The sequence below is a fragment of the Coloeus monedula genome (genome assembly GCF_965178545.1).
Source record: "Coloeus monedula genome assembly, chromosome: 6".
In the NCBI taxonomy this organism is placed as follows: Eukaryota; Metazoa; Chordata; class Aves; order Passeriformes; family Corvidae; genus Coloeus; species Coloeus monedula.
This window is the reverse complement of record NC_138786.1, coordinates 27,576,387-27,593,150: the sequence shown is the minus strand read 5'-3', so window position 1 is coordinate 27,593,150 and position 16,764 is coordinate 27,576,387. Positions and strand designations below refer to the sequence as shown.

Sequence of the window (16,764 nt, the reverse complement as noted above, 5' to 3'; positions counted from 1 at the left end):
TTGCTGCTAATATCCAACGATTTCTTATTCTACCAACAGCAACAAAGTCCTGACCACTAGAAGGTTTCCTATAATTCAAGGAAAACTGGTGACCTCAAACCAAATTAGAGGCCAAACATGTTTTTCAATATTCAGTGATTCTACTAGCTTTGTTCATTTAAATTATTTTGCAGGACCATTCAGCAACAAACCCAACTCTGTGTTAGGTTCAGAATACCTTTCTTCCTCTCTGCATGGATGCAAAGTTGCACATGTTCTCTCACTTCTCCCCATCCTTTCTCTGTTTTCCTTGACATGCTGAGTACATCATCTCGTGCCTCTGTAAGGTCTCAAAATACGATCTTCATTCTGTACCTCTGTTCACAGAATATTCTTGAGATGAAAGTCTATGATGAAAATGCAGTCACTAAAGATGAGCTCCTCTTCACTGTTCTCCTTGATATTGCTAAAATCCAGCTTGGAGAAACTGTTCACTTGACATTTCAGCTAAATCCAAAGGTGAGTGATAAAACTGCCTTGGCCACAGGAAGAAAATACGTTTTTTGGTATTACCTCCTAAATAAGTTCTTTTAAAGCAATTGTAGGTAGGAGAGCTTGTTTCCTCTTGGTATGCACTTCATATACCCTGCAAAGAACTTTCCAAACCTTAATCAGCAAAGTAGACAAGGACATGATCCTGAAGGATTTTGCTAGCTCATCAAACTTCTTAACAGGTGTTTTTTTCTGACACCAGAGTTGCCTTTTTCCCCTCTTTCTTGACTCTGTTGCTCAAATAGGTTTTGTTGGAAATACAAAACTTGGTCACCATTGCACAAAGTTTCTCTGTTAGAATTTCCTTTTCTGGCACAAGCACTTATGAGTTTGGGCATACTCTAGCACAGATGTTACTGTATTCACTGATTCCTTGTCCTGCAATTCTTTTGAACATACCTGAAAATAAACCCAAAGATCCATACTGAGGTGCTAAAACCAGTTGATAGCCAGTTGCTCAAACTGTTTCATTATCTCAGTGTGCCTGAACACATACATGATGACTTCAATGTGGGATGTGGGTATTCAATTTAGATACTTCTATAGATTTGCTATTTCACTGGCTTTTCTTATAGGGTGTATGTGGGTATTCAGCTCCACAGTGATTTCGGCAGGCAGTCTACCTTAACTTGTCTGGGCACTGGTCAATGTACTGTCCATGTTATAGGAGTCCTTTTGATCAGAAGAATTGAGAATGCCCTCTTCTATACAGCAGTATCAGTCCTCTGGTAACATTATACAGTAAAACCCCAAGCCTTTAGACAGTTTTAAGCCAACAGTTATTGCAGGACTTAGGACTGCCTGCCCTTCTACTCTTCCTCACCACTAAACAGAACAGGGCAGTTGGCCTGGGGACTGATGGTTAACAAAGGAGGGAGAAGACTTCCAAAATCACTCTAACTCAAATGCTTTCTCTCCTCACACTATACCTTGGAGTAGGAAGGAAATTTGATTTGATTGAAGAACTCTTTCAGGAGCCAGAATAATAATTGACAACCATAGCCAATGAGAAAGAAAATTAATTCATATGCTTATAACAAATTAATCTTTTACAGACACAGGAGATGCTAGAGGTTGAGTTTACATCGGAGAGCATGTGAGTAACATCCACATGGAACCGTAGAAGTATCCCTTTGCAAGGAGTCAAACACATGCTAGCATTTAGTATAATATAGTTTAAAATGTTCAGTACAACAGCAAGAGCTAGTGTTGATGAAGTTAGTTGCATATTGGCTAAAACTCTGTCTTCCTTATCTACCAAGAATCATCCCGGTTATTAATTTATCCTATTACTTGATGGAAGAGGGAAGATAATATGAACTGCAGTCATCATACTTATCACAACTATTATTTACCATTTTCATTAAAAAAAAAAAAGGGAAAACACATTTCAGATGTCTCACATTTCAGATCAGTGACATGTTTGAGACTATGCTGGACAAGACAAACATCAAGGAAAGTATTTTTCCTTGGTGTTAATTTAAGGATGTATTTAGGTGATACTAGTTCTGACTGCATTTTTTTTTTTTTCTCTTTCAGTCCAGTCCCTCCTGAAAAGCTTGTGACTAATGGTGTATTAGTGGTAATTTTAAACTATTGCTCTTTTATCTTTTTTTTCATGATAGTGATGGGAATCGTGAATGCGGCAGGTGCCCCAACACCTCACTGCAGGCAGGGCTGAAGGGGAGGGAGATGGGGGTCAGACACAGGTAGCCATCCTGTTGTGCTGTGGGAGGAAAGAACGTGCACAGTCATTTGGGATACCCAGAAACCTGTTCACCACCACAGGCTGGTATCAAGCCTATTGACAAAGCCTGAAGTAGTCTTTCATTGACTTACTGCCACTGTGTCATTCCTTTGGGGAGCTTCTTTTGTGACTCCCTCATGGCCATCCTGTTTTCCCCACTTCCACAGGATGATATGGAAGTTGCCTTCTCAGCTTCCCTTATCTCATTACTTAGAGGAGTTGCACTTGACTGTCCAGCTTCACCAAAGCAGGGTGGCAAGGACAGCCCCGTGATTTGGTCAACCCATCAGTTTTACCCTCAGGAGGTCTCAGCACACTCCCACTGCTCCCCTGTTATTTCCCTCCTCTTTCCAGTCCTGTCCAAAACCACCACAATTTTTCTTTCGGTTGAAACCTGTCACATCTTCAGAGTGCCAAAATCTTTCTCTTATCAGCCTAACGAACACAGGGTGGACTGTTTTCCAGATCCCAGGGACTCAGGTGACCAGACAGGTAGCAGTGAAGTGACTTGATATTGCATGTTTTATATACTTTAATCTCTCATTGTTCATTCCTGCTACAGTCTCGTGAAATTTCCTGCTTGGAAGTCCTGGTGGACAACAGATGGACAAAGAAAGAACCTTCAGGTTAGACTCCAAAGTAGAAACGAAAACCCCCTTATTTTATGGTTAACTGATTTTTCCTTGATTGGTTGGTTTGGGGTTGTTTCTTTGTTTGGGGGGGTTCTTTTTTTTAGGGTTTTTTGTTTGGTTGGTTTGTTTTTTTTTTTTTTTGCTTGTGGTTTGTTTTGTTTTGTCATTTTCTTATCTGGTAATTTTCCTACTTTGTTCTTACAATTAGAGGACAGGAACTGGGTGATTAGGAGTGTATACACAGGTTCACAGATTCAACATAGTGTGTCTGTGCTAACTAACCATAAAAACTGGACTTTGAAATTAAAGGGAATGATTAGAATGACAATGAATCTTATAAATGCTGTAAAGTAGAAGTAAATATATATTTCTCTCAACTTACATTTTGTCCAATTTGCCTGTATGTCTGATTTTTTAAAACATCTACTGCAGCTTTATAAGCTTTTTGGGGTTTTGTGGTTTGTTTTTGATTTGCTTGTTTGCTTTTCTTCTCCTCCTATTTCCTGTAATGTTCTCTTGTTGCATAAATAGAGTTTGGAAGCTTTTAAGCATTGTTGAATGGTTTATATATAAATTTCTGAAAGACCATTTAGTGTTCCATTTCTGGGATCATAGTCACTAATTTCTTTGTATATTTTTGATGTTTGGATTCTTTTTTCAGAAAAAGACTTCTTGTTTTCAGTGAAGGGATCGTACGAGAAGACCCAGACCCTGTCGCTGGGCTCTTTCTGGCAACTTGTGAAGCCCCTGAACTTCCATTACATCAAGTACAGCCTGTCAGAGCTGTGCATGGCTCTAGCAGAGAAGAAGCCTCATTTCTGCTCGGTATGTGGTCATTAGCTTGAGCAAGCACAGTAAACTCATGGTTTTCTACACTTGACTGAGGCAAATAGAAAGAGTTTGTATTTTTAAGAGCTATCTTTCATGAACTTCAGCTCTGAAACAGCATTGTAACCTCTAAGACATACAAATATTAGATGCCAGCTTGAATACTGCTGGACAAGGACCCCATTTGAAAAAAGTAAGTTGGAGACAGTGCTTTTTTATGGTGTATATGTGAAATATTTTTCTACATTATAATTTATTTTTCAGTGTACTTCAGGTGAAGAGAAAAAAGATTGCCATGCATCCCTCACTATTCCTCTGGATTCACTTCCATTCAGTGAGAAAGTGGAAGTAGCAAAGGTGATTGATACAAACTTCTTAGAATAAATATTAAGCTATAGACTAAAGATCAATGGGCACGAGTTAATTAGATCCGTGTGAAGTAGGGGTTTATATATATAACTCTTAGTGCCCTTTGATTCCTAACAATTTCTAGCATTATGGACATGTACATTTTCATATGAACCAAACAGAAAAGAAAAATCACAGGCAAACACATGACAAAGGGATTTCTGTGATCACCTGGGGGACTAATGCAGATCAGAGCAAATGTAAATGATGAGGCAGAATGGAACACACTGGCAGAGCTGGTGTTGGGTTTTGCTGCATACTGCTCTCTTTATCTTTAGTATAAAACAATATAAAGAAAATAAAGTGGACTTGGAGAAGTTTTAAGATTTAGATGGATTCTCTGATTCTTACGGCTTTGTGACTTAATGTAGCTTTTAGAAAAAGAGAAGGGCTTCAGAGCTGATGGTAAAGAAGGAACATAACGTAATCTCCAGTGTTTATATTGTGGTTTTTTTCCTAGGATGAGACAATCAATTTACATGTGAAGTCAAATGACTGGTAAGAAATTCTGTCTTCGGGTTTTGTGGTTGTGAAAAAAAGATGCTTTTTTGCCTTCTTACCTATTTCTGTATCTAAGGGAGAAAGTATTTTGTCAATTAATATATTACCTATTCACCCTATGTTCATTACCCATGTCCAGAAGCTGGTTAACTGCACTAGGTGAATTTTCCTGTTATGCTGCTATATAGGAGGTCAGTTCAGATGAGGAGAATAATGTTTTCTGGTTGCAACATCTGTAGAGCTATATATTTAGAAAAAGATGTGTTTACACTTCACTTTCCTTACTTGTAAGAAGTACAGGGTGTTTGTATTTATAAAATCTGGAGGTCCTGAGGCAAGAAATCCTAAATATTCCACTGTTTATAGTATCCATATATGGATTGCAGTATTTATGTTAGACACTTCCTGAAAATTATTGTAGTAATAAAGAATATTTCTTTCTGTAAGATTTTGCTTTTTGCAGTTTATCAGCCTTTTCTCTACTTTATCTATACCATCTGTGATGTGCTTTTGTGGGGCCAGAGTAGCAGCTTTTCTAAGCCTAATAATAGAGTTGCAGCTTGTAAGCAGACATTAATTTTAAGTGATCGTGCACACTCTATTTAACCCTGGACTTTGTTTGAGGTCCAGAAACTTAGATGCTCGCTTGGAATTTGATCTGTGTATGGAGGAGAAAAATTTCCTACAGAAAAGGAAGAAGTTTGTGGCTTCTGCTCTGAAAAAAGCACTACATTTAGAGCAAGACCTACAAGATCATGAGGTATGGGGAAGCACCACAGGGACTGTAACATGCTGTGTAACACGAATATGTTACGTTCATAGCCTTTTGCATATTGTTTCTTAACTAGCCCTGATACATTCATTGCACCATGTAAAGCATTTTCTGCATTTTGTACTTTAGATGAAGCAATGTGAGAGCCAGGGTTGTATCTCTTGTGTGCATCCTCTTGATACATGTTTTTCCAGAAAACATAATGCTATAAATCAGCATTTTTTCTCTATTTCTTTTTCATCTGTGCATTATAGACCTGGATAGTCTGACTGTTTTAGCTGATCATTCAGTCACCAAGACCCCATAAGGTATTTTATATTATCAGATTTTTGGAGGGACAAAATCTAACAGTTGAAGTGATGCATAATACTGGCTGATGAGAAGGTGTCTTATTATAGACTCTGTCCTCTGGTGCTCATCATCTCAGCTGTAGTTCCTCAAATAGAACAAAGACATTCAACATTTTTTCTCTCATCTGCTTGTCTGAGTTAGGGTTTGTAATGTCCATGCTGGCATGGGGATGGTTGGTGCTTTACGGAGGGAGAATGGTCTGTGATCAGGAACTTGAGAAATGAAGAACAACTTGAGAGTTGGTTAATTTTTTTTCACCTGTATTTTCTCCTTTGTCCAGGACAGGGCGGCCAAAGGCATATTAGGTAATATATGACAGCATGGTTTTAGACATTATAAATGATATCCCTGCTCACAAACTGATAATATTACTACATTGTTTCTTATTGGCACAGTAATTTCTTAAGTATAAGAATTTTTAGGGGAAGTACTTCTAACTATTATTTTCAAATTTTCCAGCAAGAGAATATTTCCTTATAGTCAGGTAAATCCAAATCAGAATACTTTGCTTTGACCTGAAATGTTCAATTTGAATAAGGAAACTGTTGAGTATTTCTTTGATGCAATTTCCTGGAAATGTGTGTGGAAAATGTCAATTGGATCATCTTCTCTCAGTGGGCTCCTTAGAGAAATTTGTCTTCCGGTAACATAATTTAGATTTCCATACAATTAGGCTTCATCACTGCAATTATATACTCTAGGTACTTTGTAGGAAATGTAATCTAGCTATTATGCTTGACTTATAGAGAGGATAAGCTCTGCTCATTATCAAAACAGAGCTCTCATGAGATATTTTGCTAAGGAAAATGCAGTGTAATATTGAAATGTTTTGAAACAGTAAGTTTTGAGCTGCTTTGATAAGCCAGCATGTAAAAATTTACAATCAAAAATGATTGATTTTTATCAAAATCCTCAAAATCAGTTAGTTACTTTTTTTTTCCTGTGCAAAATACACAGTTTTCATTTGTTTTTCTTCCCTGCCTGGGGAAATGGTGAAATGTTGGAATTTTTTGTGGGACTGAAATACTACATTTCACTCAGCTCTTATCACTTGTGCTGGTAAACAAAGTGTTGCTTACCACTGCTGTGTTGATGATTAAACAGGTACCAGTTGTAGCAGTGATGACAACAGGAGGTGGCACTCGGGCACTGACATCTCTGTTAGGCAACCTGTTGGGTCTTCAAAAATTGGGTCTCTTGGATGCTATTTCATACATCACTGGGTCATCTGGTTCAACATGGTAAGGAGATCCTGAACAAACACATGACTCATCACCTCTGTAGTCTGCTGTGTGAGATATTTCTTCTCTTTATTTTGGTAAAGAAAGGCACACTGCTTCAGTCTCAAGGTTTCTTTATTGCTGCATTAGGAGCACATTGCCCAAGTCAGTGTATGGCCTAGGTGCTGCCTACAGGGATCAAGATTTTCCTTGATTCTTTGTTTCAGGTCCAGGATCTTTCCTACAGAGTCACCTGGGTGCAAATCACAGCCTTGTGCATAAACCTTAGTAGCAAGGAGGGGCTTTTTGCAAGTCCTCATGCTTCACTAGTGATTTTGGAAAGTCCTCTAAATCAAAAAATCTTTTACACAATAAACTAAGCCCAAAAGATGCTTTTAAAGAGCCTCAGCTAGTTAATTTGATGTGGACCTTAAATCTAAGTCTGAAAAGTGAAAGTTTCTCTAGCATATGACAATGCACTTCCTTTCTTTTCCCCAGGACTCTGTCACATTTGTATCAGAGTGCTGACTGGTCACAGAAGGATCTATCAAGACCGATTGGTGAAGTCCGCAGACATATGACCAAGTGCAAGCTAAGCTGCTTTTCCCTGGAGAGCTTGAAATACTATGCAAAGGAGCTAAAACTGCGGAAGCAAGAAGGATACCAGATCTCTAGTGTTGATTTTTGGGGGCTTCTGCTGGAAAAAGCATTAGATGATGGGGTAGCGTTTTCCCTACGTTTTCTCTAACAGCTACTGAATACTATTGTATGGAAAATGAAGCTCCAAGGACAGATGCCTGAGAGCATGCCAGCATTATCCAGCAGATGATTTCTGCTTACTAACAAAGGGGTTTTAGAATTGTTAAGGTTAGAAAAGACCTTTGTGTCCATCCATGATCACCATCATGTTCACCACTAACCCATGTCCTCAGGTGCCACATCTACACAAGTTTACAGATTGTGATTCCACCACTTCCCTGGGGAACCTGTTCCAATGCTGACCAGCCTTTCAATGAAGAAATTTTTCCTAATATTCAATTTAAACCTCTTCAGGCACAACTTGAGTCCATTTCCTCTTGTCTTATCATTTGTTACTTGGAAAAAGAGACCAATCCCCACTTGTCTACAACCTCCTTTCAGGGAATTGTAGAGATTGATAGGGTCTCCCCTGAGACTCCTTTTCTTCAGGCTAAACAATCCCAGCTCCTTCAGCTGCTCCTTGTAAGACTTTTTCTCCAGACCTTTTCCCAGCTCCATTGCCTTTGCTCCATGTCCTTCTCTGGACATGCTCCAGCACCTCAATTTCTTTCTTGTAGTGAGGGGCCCAAAACTGGACAGAGCACTTGAGGTGTGGTCCCACCAGTGCCAAGTACAGGGGGTCAATCACTGCTCTGGTCCTACTGGCCACACTAGTGCTGATCCAGGCCAGGATGCCATTGGCCTTCTTGGCCACCTGGGTGCGCACTGGATCATGTTCAGCCGCTGTTGACCAGCACCCCCAGGTCCTTTTCTGCTGAGCAGCTTTCCAGCCTCCTTCCCCCAGCCTGTAGGACTGCCTGGGGTTATTGTGACCCAAGTGCAGGGCCTAGCCCTTGGCCTTAATGAACCTCATATGATTGGCCTTGGCCCGTTGATCCAGCCTGTCCAGATCCCCCTGCAGAGTCTTCCTGCTCTCCAGCAGATCAACAACTCCCACCCAGTTTAGTGTTGTCTGCAAACTTGTTGAGAGTTTTATCCCCATGTATCTCTTAATGCATAATTAGCAGACAAGGGGCTTCTGTAGACCAGAAAACCTATGTCTCCTTCTTCAAGTATGAGTACCTGAGTACCTAACTAAAGAGTCATACTGCTGGTTTATTTTCCTCTGTTCATCCCTGTGAGAACTTAAATTTCCATGTAAAGTAGATGTATTTATGAGAAACAACAGGAGACCATTTTTTAAAAAATTGTCCTACAGCTGTACCTGTAATTAAATAAGCCTATGTAGATAAGTAAATGTTTAGATCACTCCTTGGTTAAAAAAATGTTTGGACACAAAATGAGTAGAGAGAATGACGAAATTAAGAGGGAAACAGGGTATGTATTTTGCTGTATTTTGGAAGTCGTAGAGTATGCCAAGAGGGTCCCTTGATTTTGCTCTTTGTCTTTTATCAATTCACAGAAAAATAACCACAAACTCTCAGATGAGCAACAGGCATTGAGTCAGGGTCAAAATCCCCTACCTATCTACATGATCCTCAACATCAAAGAAGATTACAGCCTTTCAGAGTTCAAAGGTGATGGCAAAAATGGGCTCATTTGGTGTTTAAACTATCTGCATTAGCAATACTTCAACCTCTTATACAGCTGACCCATAGCATTTATAAACAGTTTCTTTTCCTCCTTAACTTCCTTTTCCATTTCCAGACTTTGTGCCTAGGTTATGGGAGGAATTCATCTTCTATGGGGCAGGAGAAATCTTGGGGAAGTGTTTAAGGACATCCAAGGTAGTCACAAGCCTTAGCCCCACATGTGGGGTAACTTAGGCTGACCCCTCTTCATATAAACTTCACTTATGTTCTCTCTGGAGAGGGTCATTGGAAAGTTTTGAATGAACAACACTGTAAAACATTACTGAGTGAGTGGCTGACACCAGCTGAATGGTAACTCCCTACCCTGAGGAAGGCCAGTCTGTGGTCACCTTGCAGATAGGGCTTATCCTGCAGCTGCCTTTTTGCCTTTTTATAGCTCTGCCAGCAGGGAAGTAGGGATAGAATTGAGATTTAAAAGTTTGCTTTATGTCTCTGCAGAATGGGTGGAGTTCACCCCTTATGAGGTTGGGGTCTTAAAATATGGTGCCTTCATTCGTGCAGAGGATTTTGGCAGTGAGTTCTTTGTGGGTCGCCTGATGAGGAAACTTCCTGAGTCCCGAATCTGCTTCATGAAAGGTGATGTGCTTCATTGCAAAAATTTGAATTGCATTAAAATGTGTTTTCTTTTTAATATAATGCAAACCCTGCATTGGACTGAAACCAATTTTACACCAGGTTGTTCTCACCTCTGATTGAATTCCTTAGACAATGGAGATGGGCTAAAAGTACTGAGAGGAAATTTCAAATCACACTATTCATTGTTGCTTTTGTCTTGAATAGTGATGCTCATCCCTGAAGTTTCAGGGCTGCTTGAAGAGGTTAGGTTCATTTTGAACCAACCAGCAGCAGAGTTCCACGTGAAAACTTTGTATTTTGAAACTGATCTTACAATCAAATTTGTCTATGAATGGCATGATCTGAGAAGCCAAAGTAATGTTGTTACTGAGTTTGTTACAAAATACGGCAATTTAGAGTAGTTTTGTGAACTGCTACTGACACTTTTTTCAAGTTTAATAATATTCTAAATCCTTTGTAATTTTGCTACCGTGATAAATCATTAAAATCTATCATTCTTAATTCAGTAAATTGGATAGCATCCAGTAATATATGAAAAACAGCTTTGCATTTTTTATTCAATTGTTTTAATTTTGCTTAATACTGGAACTCTCTACTACAACCCTTGTATGTTGGTTCTCTGGGGTAAAGTTTCTGCAGACAAGTCCGTCTGCTCTTAAACAGATATTTGACATGTAAATGAGCATAAGACACAACAGGACACCAAGGATATGGGTCAAAAATTGTTAACTTCTAAAGTGACAAATCCATACAACCAGCAACACCACATGGTACTCCTTATTTGGTGTTCAGAGAAGCTGTGAATGTCTGTATTATACAGGAGGAGTCCAGAATCATATTGTTCAAAACATGAGATAATAGTTGGGCATAAGAAAGAAAAGACTATGCTTAGTCACACAAGCACTAAATCTCACAGCTTTATTAGCTATGCTAAGAGCTTTTAGTGATGTCATGAGTTAAGAAAAGAGATGTCTGAGAGAAAAGACTCAGAAGAAAACACAGGATCCAAGAGTATGAATAAAACTGCAAATGGCAGGAGAAATTCATGCAAGGTAAATCCCACTGGTGGCTCTGAAACCCAGTACTACAGATGCAGCTACCAGGACTAGAAATCCCAAATCCAGGAGCTTGAGATGCTGGAGAATATGCTGAAGAAGAGATCCCTCATTCTTCCCTTTTTCTTTTACTCTTCCATTAAGCACTCTGTTAGAGGTAGGTCACAGAGCTAGGTGAGACTACAGAGCCTTCTTCTGAGAATGTTGTGCCTCTGTTGCAGTTCCTCAGTAGCAGCAGGGTAGTGTGCTCATACCAGAGGTGGCCAGGTAGTGAGCACACCCAACATGTCCAGCCTGCGCTGAGCTCTGTTCTCAGCCTTGGCACCTGAGCCTGGTGATCCCGCAGACACGGGTGTGTCTTTAAAAAGGATAAGGTGGCGAGTTAAAGCAATGTTGCCATCTAGTGATGCCACATGCAATGCCCTCTTGGGTTACTATTAAAATGTACTGTTAGTTACAGCATGATAGTTCAAGGATAAAAGCAAGATGTCATTTGCAGGGAGATGAAAGGCCTTTTTTAAGAACAGTGGCTAGAGCTGGAAAGACTGGATGAGCTTATGGGGATACAAGACCCTCATGTTTCCAGAAGAAAGTCTGGGGTGCATGAGAGCTTGTCTGTTCTTTTCAACTCTGTCAGCCTAGTGAAAGACACCATCCCTCTTCACAGTTCTTACTTCAGCCAATATAGGTACAAAGAAAATTCAGTGCAAGAGGTTAGGGCAACACTGCTATATAATTATAAACAAGTTCTGAGGACACAACAATGTTTGAAACATATTAAAATGCAGGAGCAGTGTGTTACTCCCAGGGCTGAGGGAACAGGAAGAGTTACGGAGTGAAAAGGCACCAAGAGAAGACAGGAGAAACCAGAGGAGTTGCCTTCTCACAGCAGAGTTGGATAGAAGCTTCTCAAGCTGCTGGAAGATAAGGTTTTCTTGACAGAAACTGGCCAGTAATTATATGCAAATGAACTCTGGTAGCCAGCTAACTGTAAATCTAGAGAGCTCCCACTGATTTCTTGATGATGCATTTCTAACATATCTTAAGTGAGTCTATTCTTACAAGGACTTCCTGTGAAGCAGAAGGCCTTTGGCTTCCTGTCCCACTCAGAAACATGCCAGGTTTAAAAGGGAACTGCATTTCTGTTAATAATTTATGGGATGAATAACTATTTTATTGTGTAACTCAAATTATTGCATCCTGTACAATGTATGGCTTTTGCAAATCTTTCACTGGTAGAGATTTTCAAGGCAAAGCACAGCACTGCCTACTCTGATTGAGTTCCTCTTGTTGCCTATGACAGAGCCATGGAGGAAGAGATACTTTTCAAGATCTAAGGGACTTTTGAAGATTTCTGCACTGTGGAGACATTTTTTGATGTTCTTTAACCTGGGATGGCAAAAGCGGGAGAAAGACTATAGGAATGAGAACAACAAATAGAAGGAGAAGAGTCTCCCTCAAAAGTCCTTGTGCAAAGTGAAATCATAGAGGGACAGCAAAGATGTCTTGTATTAGAGGACTTTTCTGCAGACTATCCCAAACTGTGGTTCTAACCATTTGATTCTTAACTGTCCAGGAGCAGCATCCAAACCTTTAACTGAGTATCCACTTGTGTATGACATATTTTGTGGAGCAGACCCTTGTTTTATAGGAAATGGCATGGTTTTGCTTACTTATGACTGTTGATTATAGGATGGAAAATGTTGGTTTGTATGTGGCAATGAATTACAGTGGCTGAAGGCCTCACACAATGTTTTAAACTATTTAGGCTCCTCCTTGAGGACAGAATGCTAGTTGCTGAAATGAACTTCATATAGTTTTTGGTAATAATTTGGAAACCTTGAGGCTTTCCAATACCCCTTGCAAAGCTGAGAAATTATTTTTTTTAAAGGGATGTTTTCCATTAAAATGTTTCTGAAGAAGTTTCCCTGTTCTCTCCATTGCACAGGCCTATGGAGCAATGTCTTTTCATACAACCTCTTGGATGCCTGGCATTCGTCAGATCCTACACAAAGGCGCTCACTGAGGTGTACCCAACACAGCACTGTTGATATTGGTTAGTTATGTTTCTGTTTTACCTGTTGCCTCGTAAATCCAGAGGTTTCATGTTGTCAGCTATATCTAACTAGGTTTCCCCTCTGAATTTATTCACAGCAATATTATTTCCATTAATCTCTCTTAGACTGAATTTATGCAAATATAAAACTACTGAAGGTTTTAAACAGACTGTCTTTGCCAGGGGTCCTTCAGCAAACATCTATGTTGTAACAAACACCCCAGTGCTGTGCTCTGTGTCTGCCTCAGCAGCTGGTACTTTTCATACATTGTTATTGAAGACTTGGATATATCAATTATGTGCAACTCCATTTCAATTTTCTTTGCTCTTGTTGTAAACCTGTCTTTTTCTAAGCGGCCTTGGTTGTTCTTCCTGTGTTCAAAGTCAGTCAGTGAGTTTGGTTTATGGGTTTCTATCACTTTCTCCATGGAAGTGTTGCAAAGCCCTAAGCTCAATAAATGCCTGTGATAAAAAGTCATTAGCCCTCTTTGCCAATCTCATGAGGTGCTGTTTAGCACAACTCTTTTTCTCTGCTCTTTTATGGATGTCTAAGTGTCCTGACAGCTTTCCCTTTCTCTTTTTTGCAAAGCTGATTTTTATTAATTTTGAAAGGAACAGGTCCAGATTCTGACCTTCACACAGGGAATCAATCTGTGAGTTCTATCAAAGAGTAGATCACTTTTTCCAGCTTCAGCAAGTTTGTTGCCACTCTGTTTCTCATGGAATATGCTTTATTGAAGATTGATTTTCTTCTTCCTATTTCGACATCGATTTATTTGTATGTTGCAATGCCTTATTAGGATCTTCTTTTCCCTAGCTAATGAGAGATGTCTTTTGTTATTTTAAGTATTGCAAAGAATTATATCAAAACAACAATTTTTTCACCTCCTCTATCTTTCAGGAGAAGAGCCTTCTCCATCAGACAGGAGACACGAGTTGGAGACTTACTTGGTCACCCCTGAATGTGGCATCATGGGGATCATTCGGCGGATCCTGACGGAGCGGGTGATGGTTTCAAAGTTCTACAACTTCCTGAAGGGGTTCCAGCTGCACAACGAATACCTTCAGAGCAAAAACTTCTGTATATGGAAAGGTAAACATCCTTGAAGGTAATTTTTTGCCTTCTTAGATGGTTGGTGTTTTCATCAGTAAAGAGAAGGCAGAGGATGAATGTTCGGAAATGAATATTTCAAGAAAACTAATTAAATTTCATACAACTAAATCAGCTTCAGGAATTCCCTTGACTCCAGGACAAGAAAATTACTTCTCATTTGGGGTGGAAGAATAGCAACATGAGAAATGAAGGAACTCTTTCTACATTGAGCAGGTCATTCTTTTATGTGTGAAGGCTGAACTTCTGTAGTGTGTCAGGGTCTTGGAAAGTAAATGTAATGGAGAGCCAAGAGGCATTTTTTTTCCCCAATTTTTCCTTGTTAGTCAAACAACAGATACACTGTTTCTTTAGTGAATCACTCATCGTAACAAATATTTCCTTCTAGATACCGTACTAGAGAATTTCCCCAACCAGCTGACAGAAACAGCAGAGTTCATGTGCCTGGCAGACACGGCAGGATACATCGATATTAGCTATCCACCGCTCATGAGGCCAGAGAGGAAAGTAGATGTCGTCCTGCACTTAAACTATTCTTCTGGATCACAGACCTCGGTGTGAAAAACACTCGATTTTCTTTGATAAACAACTGCTGCCTTTTAGCTCTCCTTAACTCCTAAAGATTTAGAATAATTTATGTAGAATTAACTGATTCTGGGAGAAAAGGATCCTTGGTCTACAGCTCCCTGTGCAGATGGCTAGGTCTTGCAAGTGATGCTGGTAAATCCCCTGAGAAAGATGTAATATCAGATTTCTAAATATTTTATTTGAATTAACCCTCTAATAGCTAAATGCTATCTCCTAGACCTGTGTGCTCCTGTGATCTCCATTTGGCTATCCAGATTACACTCATATGGAGTGTTTATCTGGTACTAGTTACCAAGACTGATGAACTCATTTTGATTGTGTTGTGATATTCATATAAAGTTATCTACATGCAGTATAATTAGGAAAAATTTTTCCAGCTGTCTTTAGAACAGTAACTGGATATTTTTGTCATCGTTCAAAATTGTGGAAAAGAATTGTCCTTTGACAATCTCTGCTGTTTCAAATACCAGCTAATATTCCTGTTACTAGATATGGATAAGGCAGAAATTCTTGAAGACTAAAATTTTCATATGTGCCAACCAGACTCAGGAAGAAAAATCCTATTTTCAAAAATTGCTAACACACCTGCAAGGTTAACATTCCAGTTAAGGTGATGTTTGCTCCCAGATCACTGTTTGCTTATATCACTTTTCAGAACCATCCTAAGGCATCTAAGACAGAGGCTTTTAAATACTTTATGCCAAGTCAAAAAAATATTTGCAATTTTGCATTTAAAAACGTCACTATTTCAGATTCTTGTCCATTCTACTTGTTTCAGGATTTTCTTCAGAAGAGGTATCTTTCTGTATCATAAGCTGCTAGGCCACCCTTCCCATAATCATGGACATTTTACTTGTAGATAAAGGCTAATGAGGAGGAGAAGGTAGAACAATAATCAGGAGTGCAAGGTGGAGACTTGAGTCTTGAATTATTGTTCTGTTAATAGCTAGTAGTTAGTATCTCACATAAGAGACAAGGACAAAAGAGATATTGATAGTGAACTCATATCTTTGTGAAGCTCTTTTAACGGATGCATTATACATTAGGAAAAGTGGTGGCATGTGGCAGAATTTCTGACCTTTTCTTTTCTTCTGTCTGAATTCAGCCTTTGGAGGAAGCCTCCAAATACTTTAAAAAGCAGGGAATCCCATTTCCCAAAATCCACATGAGTGAAGAAGAGAAGAAAAATCTAAAGGAGTGCTACATCTTTGAAGACACAGAGACTCCAGAGGCACCAACTGTGGTGTTTTTCCCCCTGGTGAATGACTCCTTCAGAAAATACAAAGAACCTGGTAAGACATAGGATGATCCTCCCACCACCTGGCAGCCCTTTGGCTGTGGGATGGGAGACACGGTGTAGTGTGATCTCCTCCCTCCCCTGCTGTGTCTCCCATGGGAGAGAAATGCAAATGCCAAGGGAGCAAGGAGTAATGTTGTGCCCCACCTGGAAAGTGGGAGGTATCTATATCTATACCCCACTGATGATTTTTCTTTATTTGTCAGGTGTGGAACGCAGCCCTGATGAGTTGGCGCAGGGTAATGTGGATGTTTCCACCATTTTTTCCCCCTACTGCTTAAACAGCTTTACCTACACAGGGGAGGAGTTTGACAAGCTGATAGAACTGACCAGCTACAACATTCAGAACAACCAACATCTCATCCTTCAGGCTTTGAATTCAGCCATAGAGCAGAAGCGACAGCACAAAAAATAAACATTCTCCTGAGTTTCAGAAAGAAATCTGCATGATTTGTTTTGGTTTGGGTTTTACTTTTGATTCTTCTCTAGAGAAGAATCAAGACCTGTCTGTAAACGAGCACAGTAGACTTTGGAAAGTACAGACTTGTCTCAGCCTGTGGTTCCTCTCTACCACATGGTAGAGAGATCAAACAATCAAACAAAATAATGATTAGACTTGTGCTTTATTTATGTTGGGTTTCACTGCCAGTGAACTTTTTTTCATGCATATACATGTATATGAAGTAAATTGAAGATCAGGAAAGATGAGGTTTATTGAGAAGTTTTTAAATGCATGAATC

At 39.5% G+C, this 16,764-nt stretch overlaps 1 protein-coding gene across 1 annotated transcript in view; it reads left to right on the top strand.

Moving 5' to 3' along the window:
* Nucleotides 1-16,439, top strand: part of LOC309573942 (cytosolic phospholipase A2 epsilon-like) — a gene marked incomplete at both ends in the record, with an annotated part of 34,213 nt that extends 17,774 nt beyond the window's left edge. The window contains 17 exons of the mRNA XM_082283209.1: nt 367-498; nt 1,587-1,627; nt 2,071-2,113; nt 2,841-2,904; nt 3,572-3,735; nt 4,003-4,095; nt 4,607-4,644; nt 5,272-5,407; nt 6,875-7,011; nt 7,489-7,711; nt 9,152-9,266; nt 9,780-9,917; nt 12,921-13,028; nt 13,930-14,121; nt 14,528-14,694; nt 15,833-16,019; nt 16,231-16,439. Coding sequence (XP_082139335.1) covers nt 367-498; nt 1,587-1,627; nt 2,071-2,113; nt 2,841-2,904; nt 3,572-3,735; nt 4,003-4,095; nt 4,607-4,644; nt 5,272-5,407; nt 6,875-7,011; nt 7,489-7,711; nt 9,152-9,266; nt 9,780-9,917; nt 12,921-13,028; nt 13,930-14,121; nt 14,528-14,694; nt 15,833-16,019; nt 16,231-16,439 — 2,187 coding nt within the window. The remainder of the gene's footprint in view (nt 1-366; nt 499-1,586; nt 1,628-2,070; nt 2,114-2,840; nt 2,905-3,571; nt 3,736-4,002; nt 4,096-4,606; nt 4,645-5,271; nt 5,408-6,874; nt 7,012-7,488; nt 7,712-9,151; nt 9,267-9,779; nt 9,918-12,920; nt 13,029-13,929; nt 14,122-14,527; nt 14,695-15,832; nt 16,020-16,230) is intronic.
* Between the last annotated feature and the right edge of the window lie 325 nt (nt 16,440-16,764).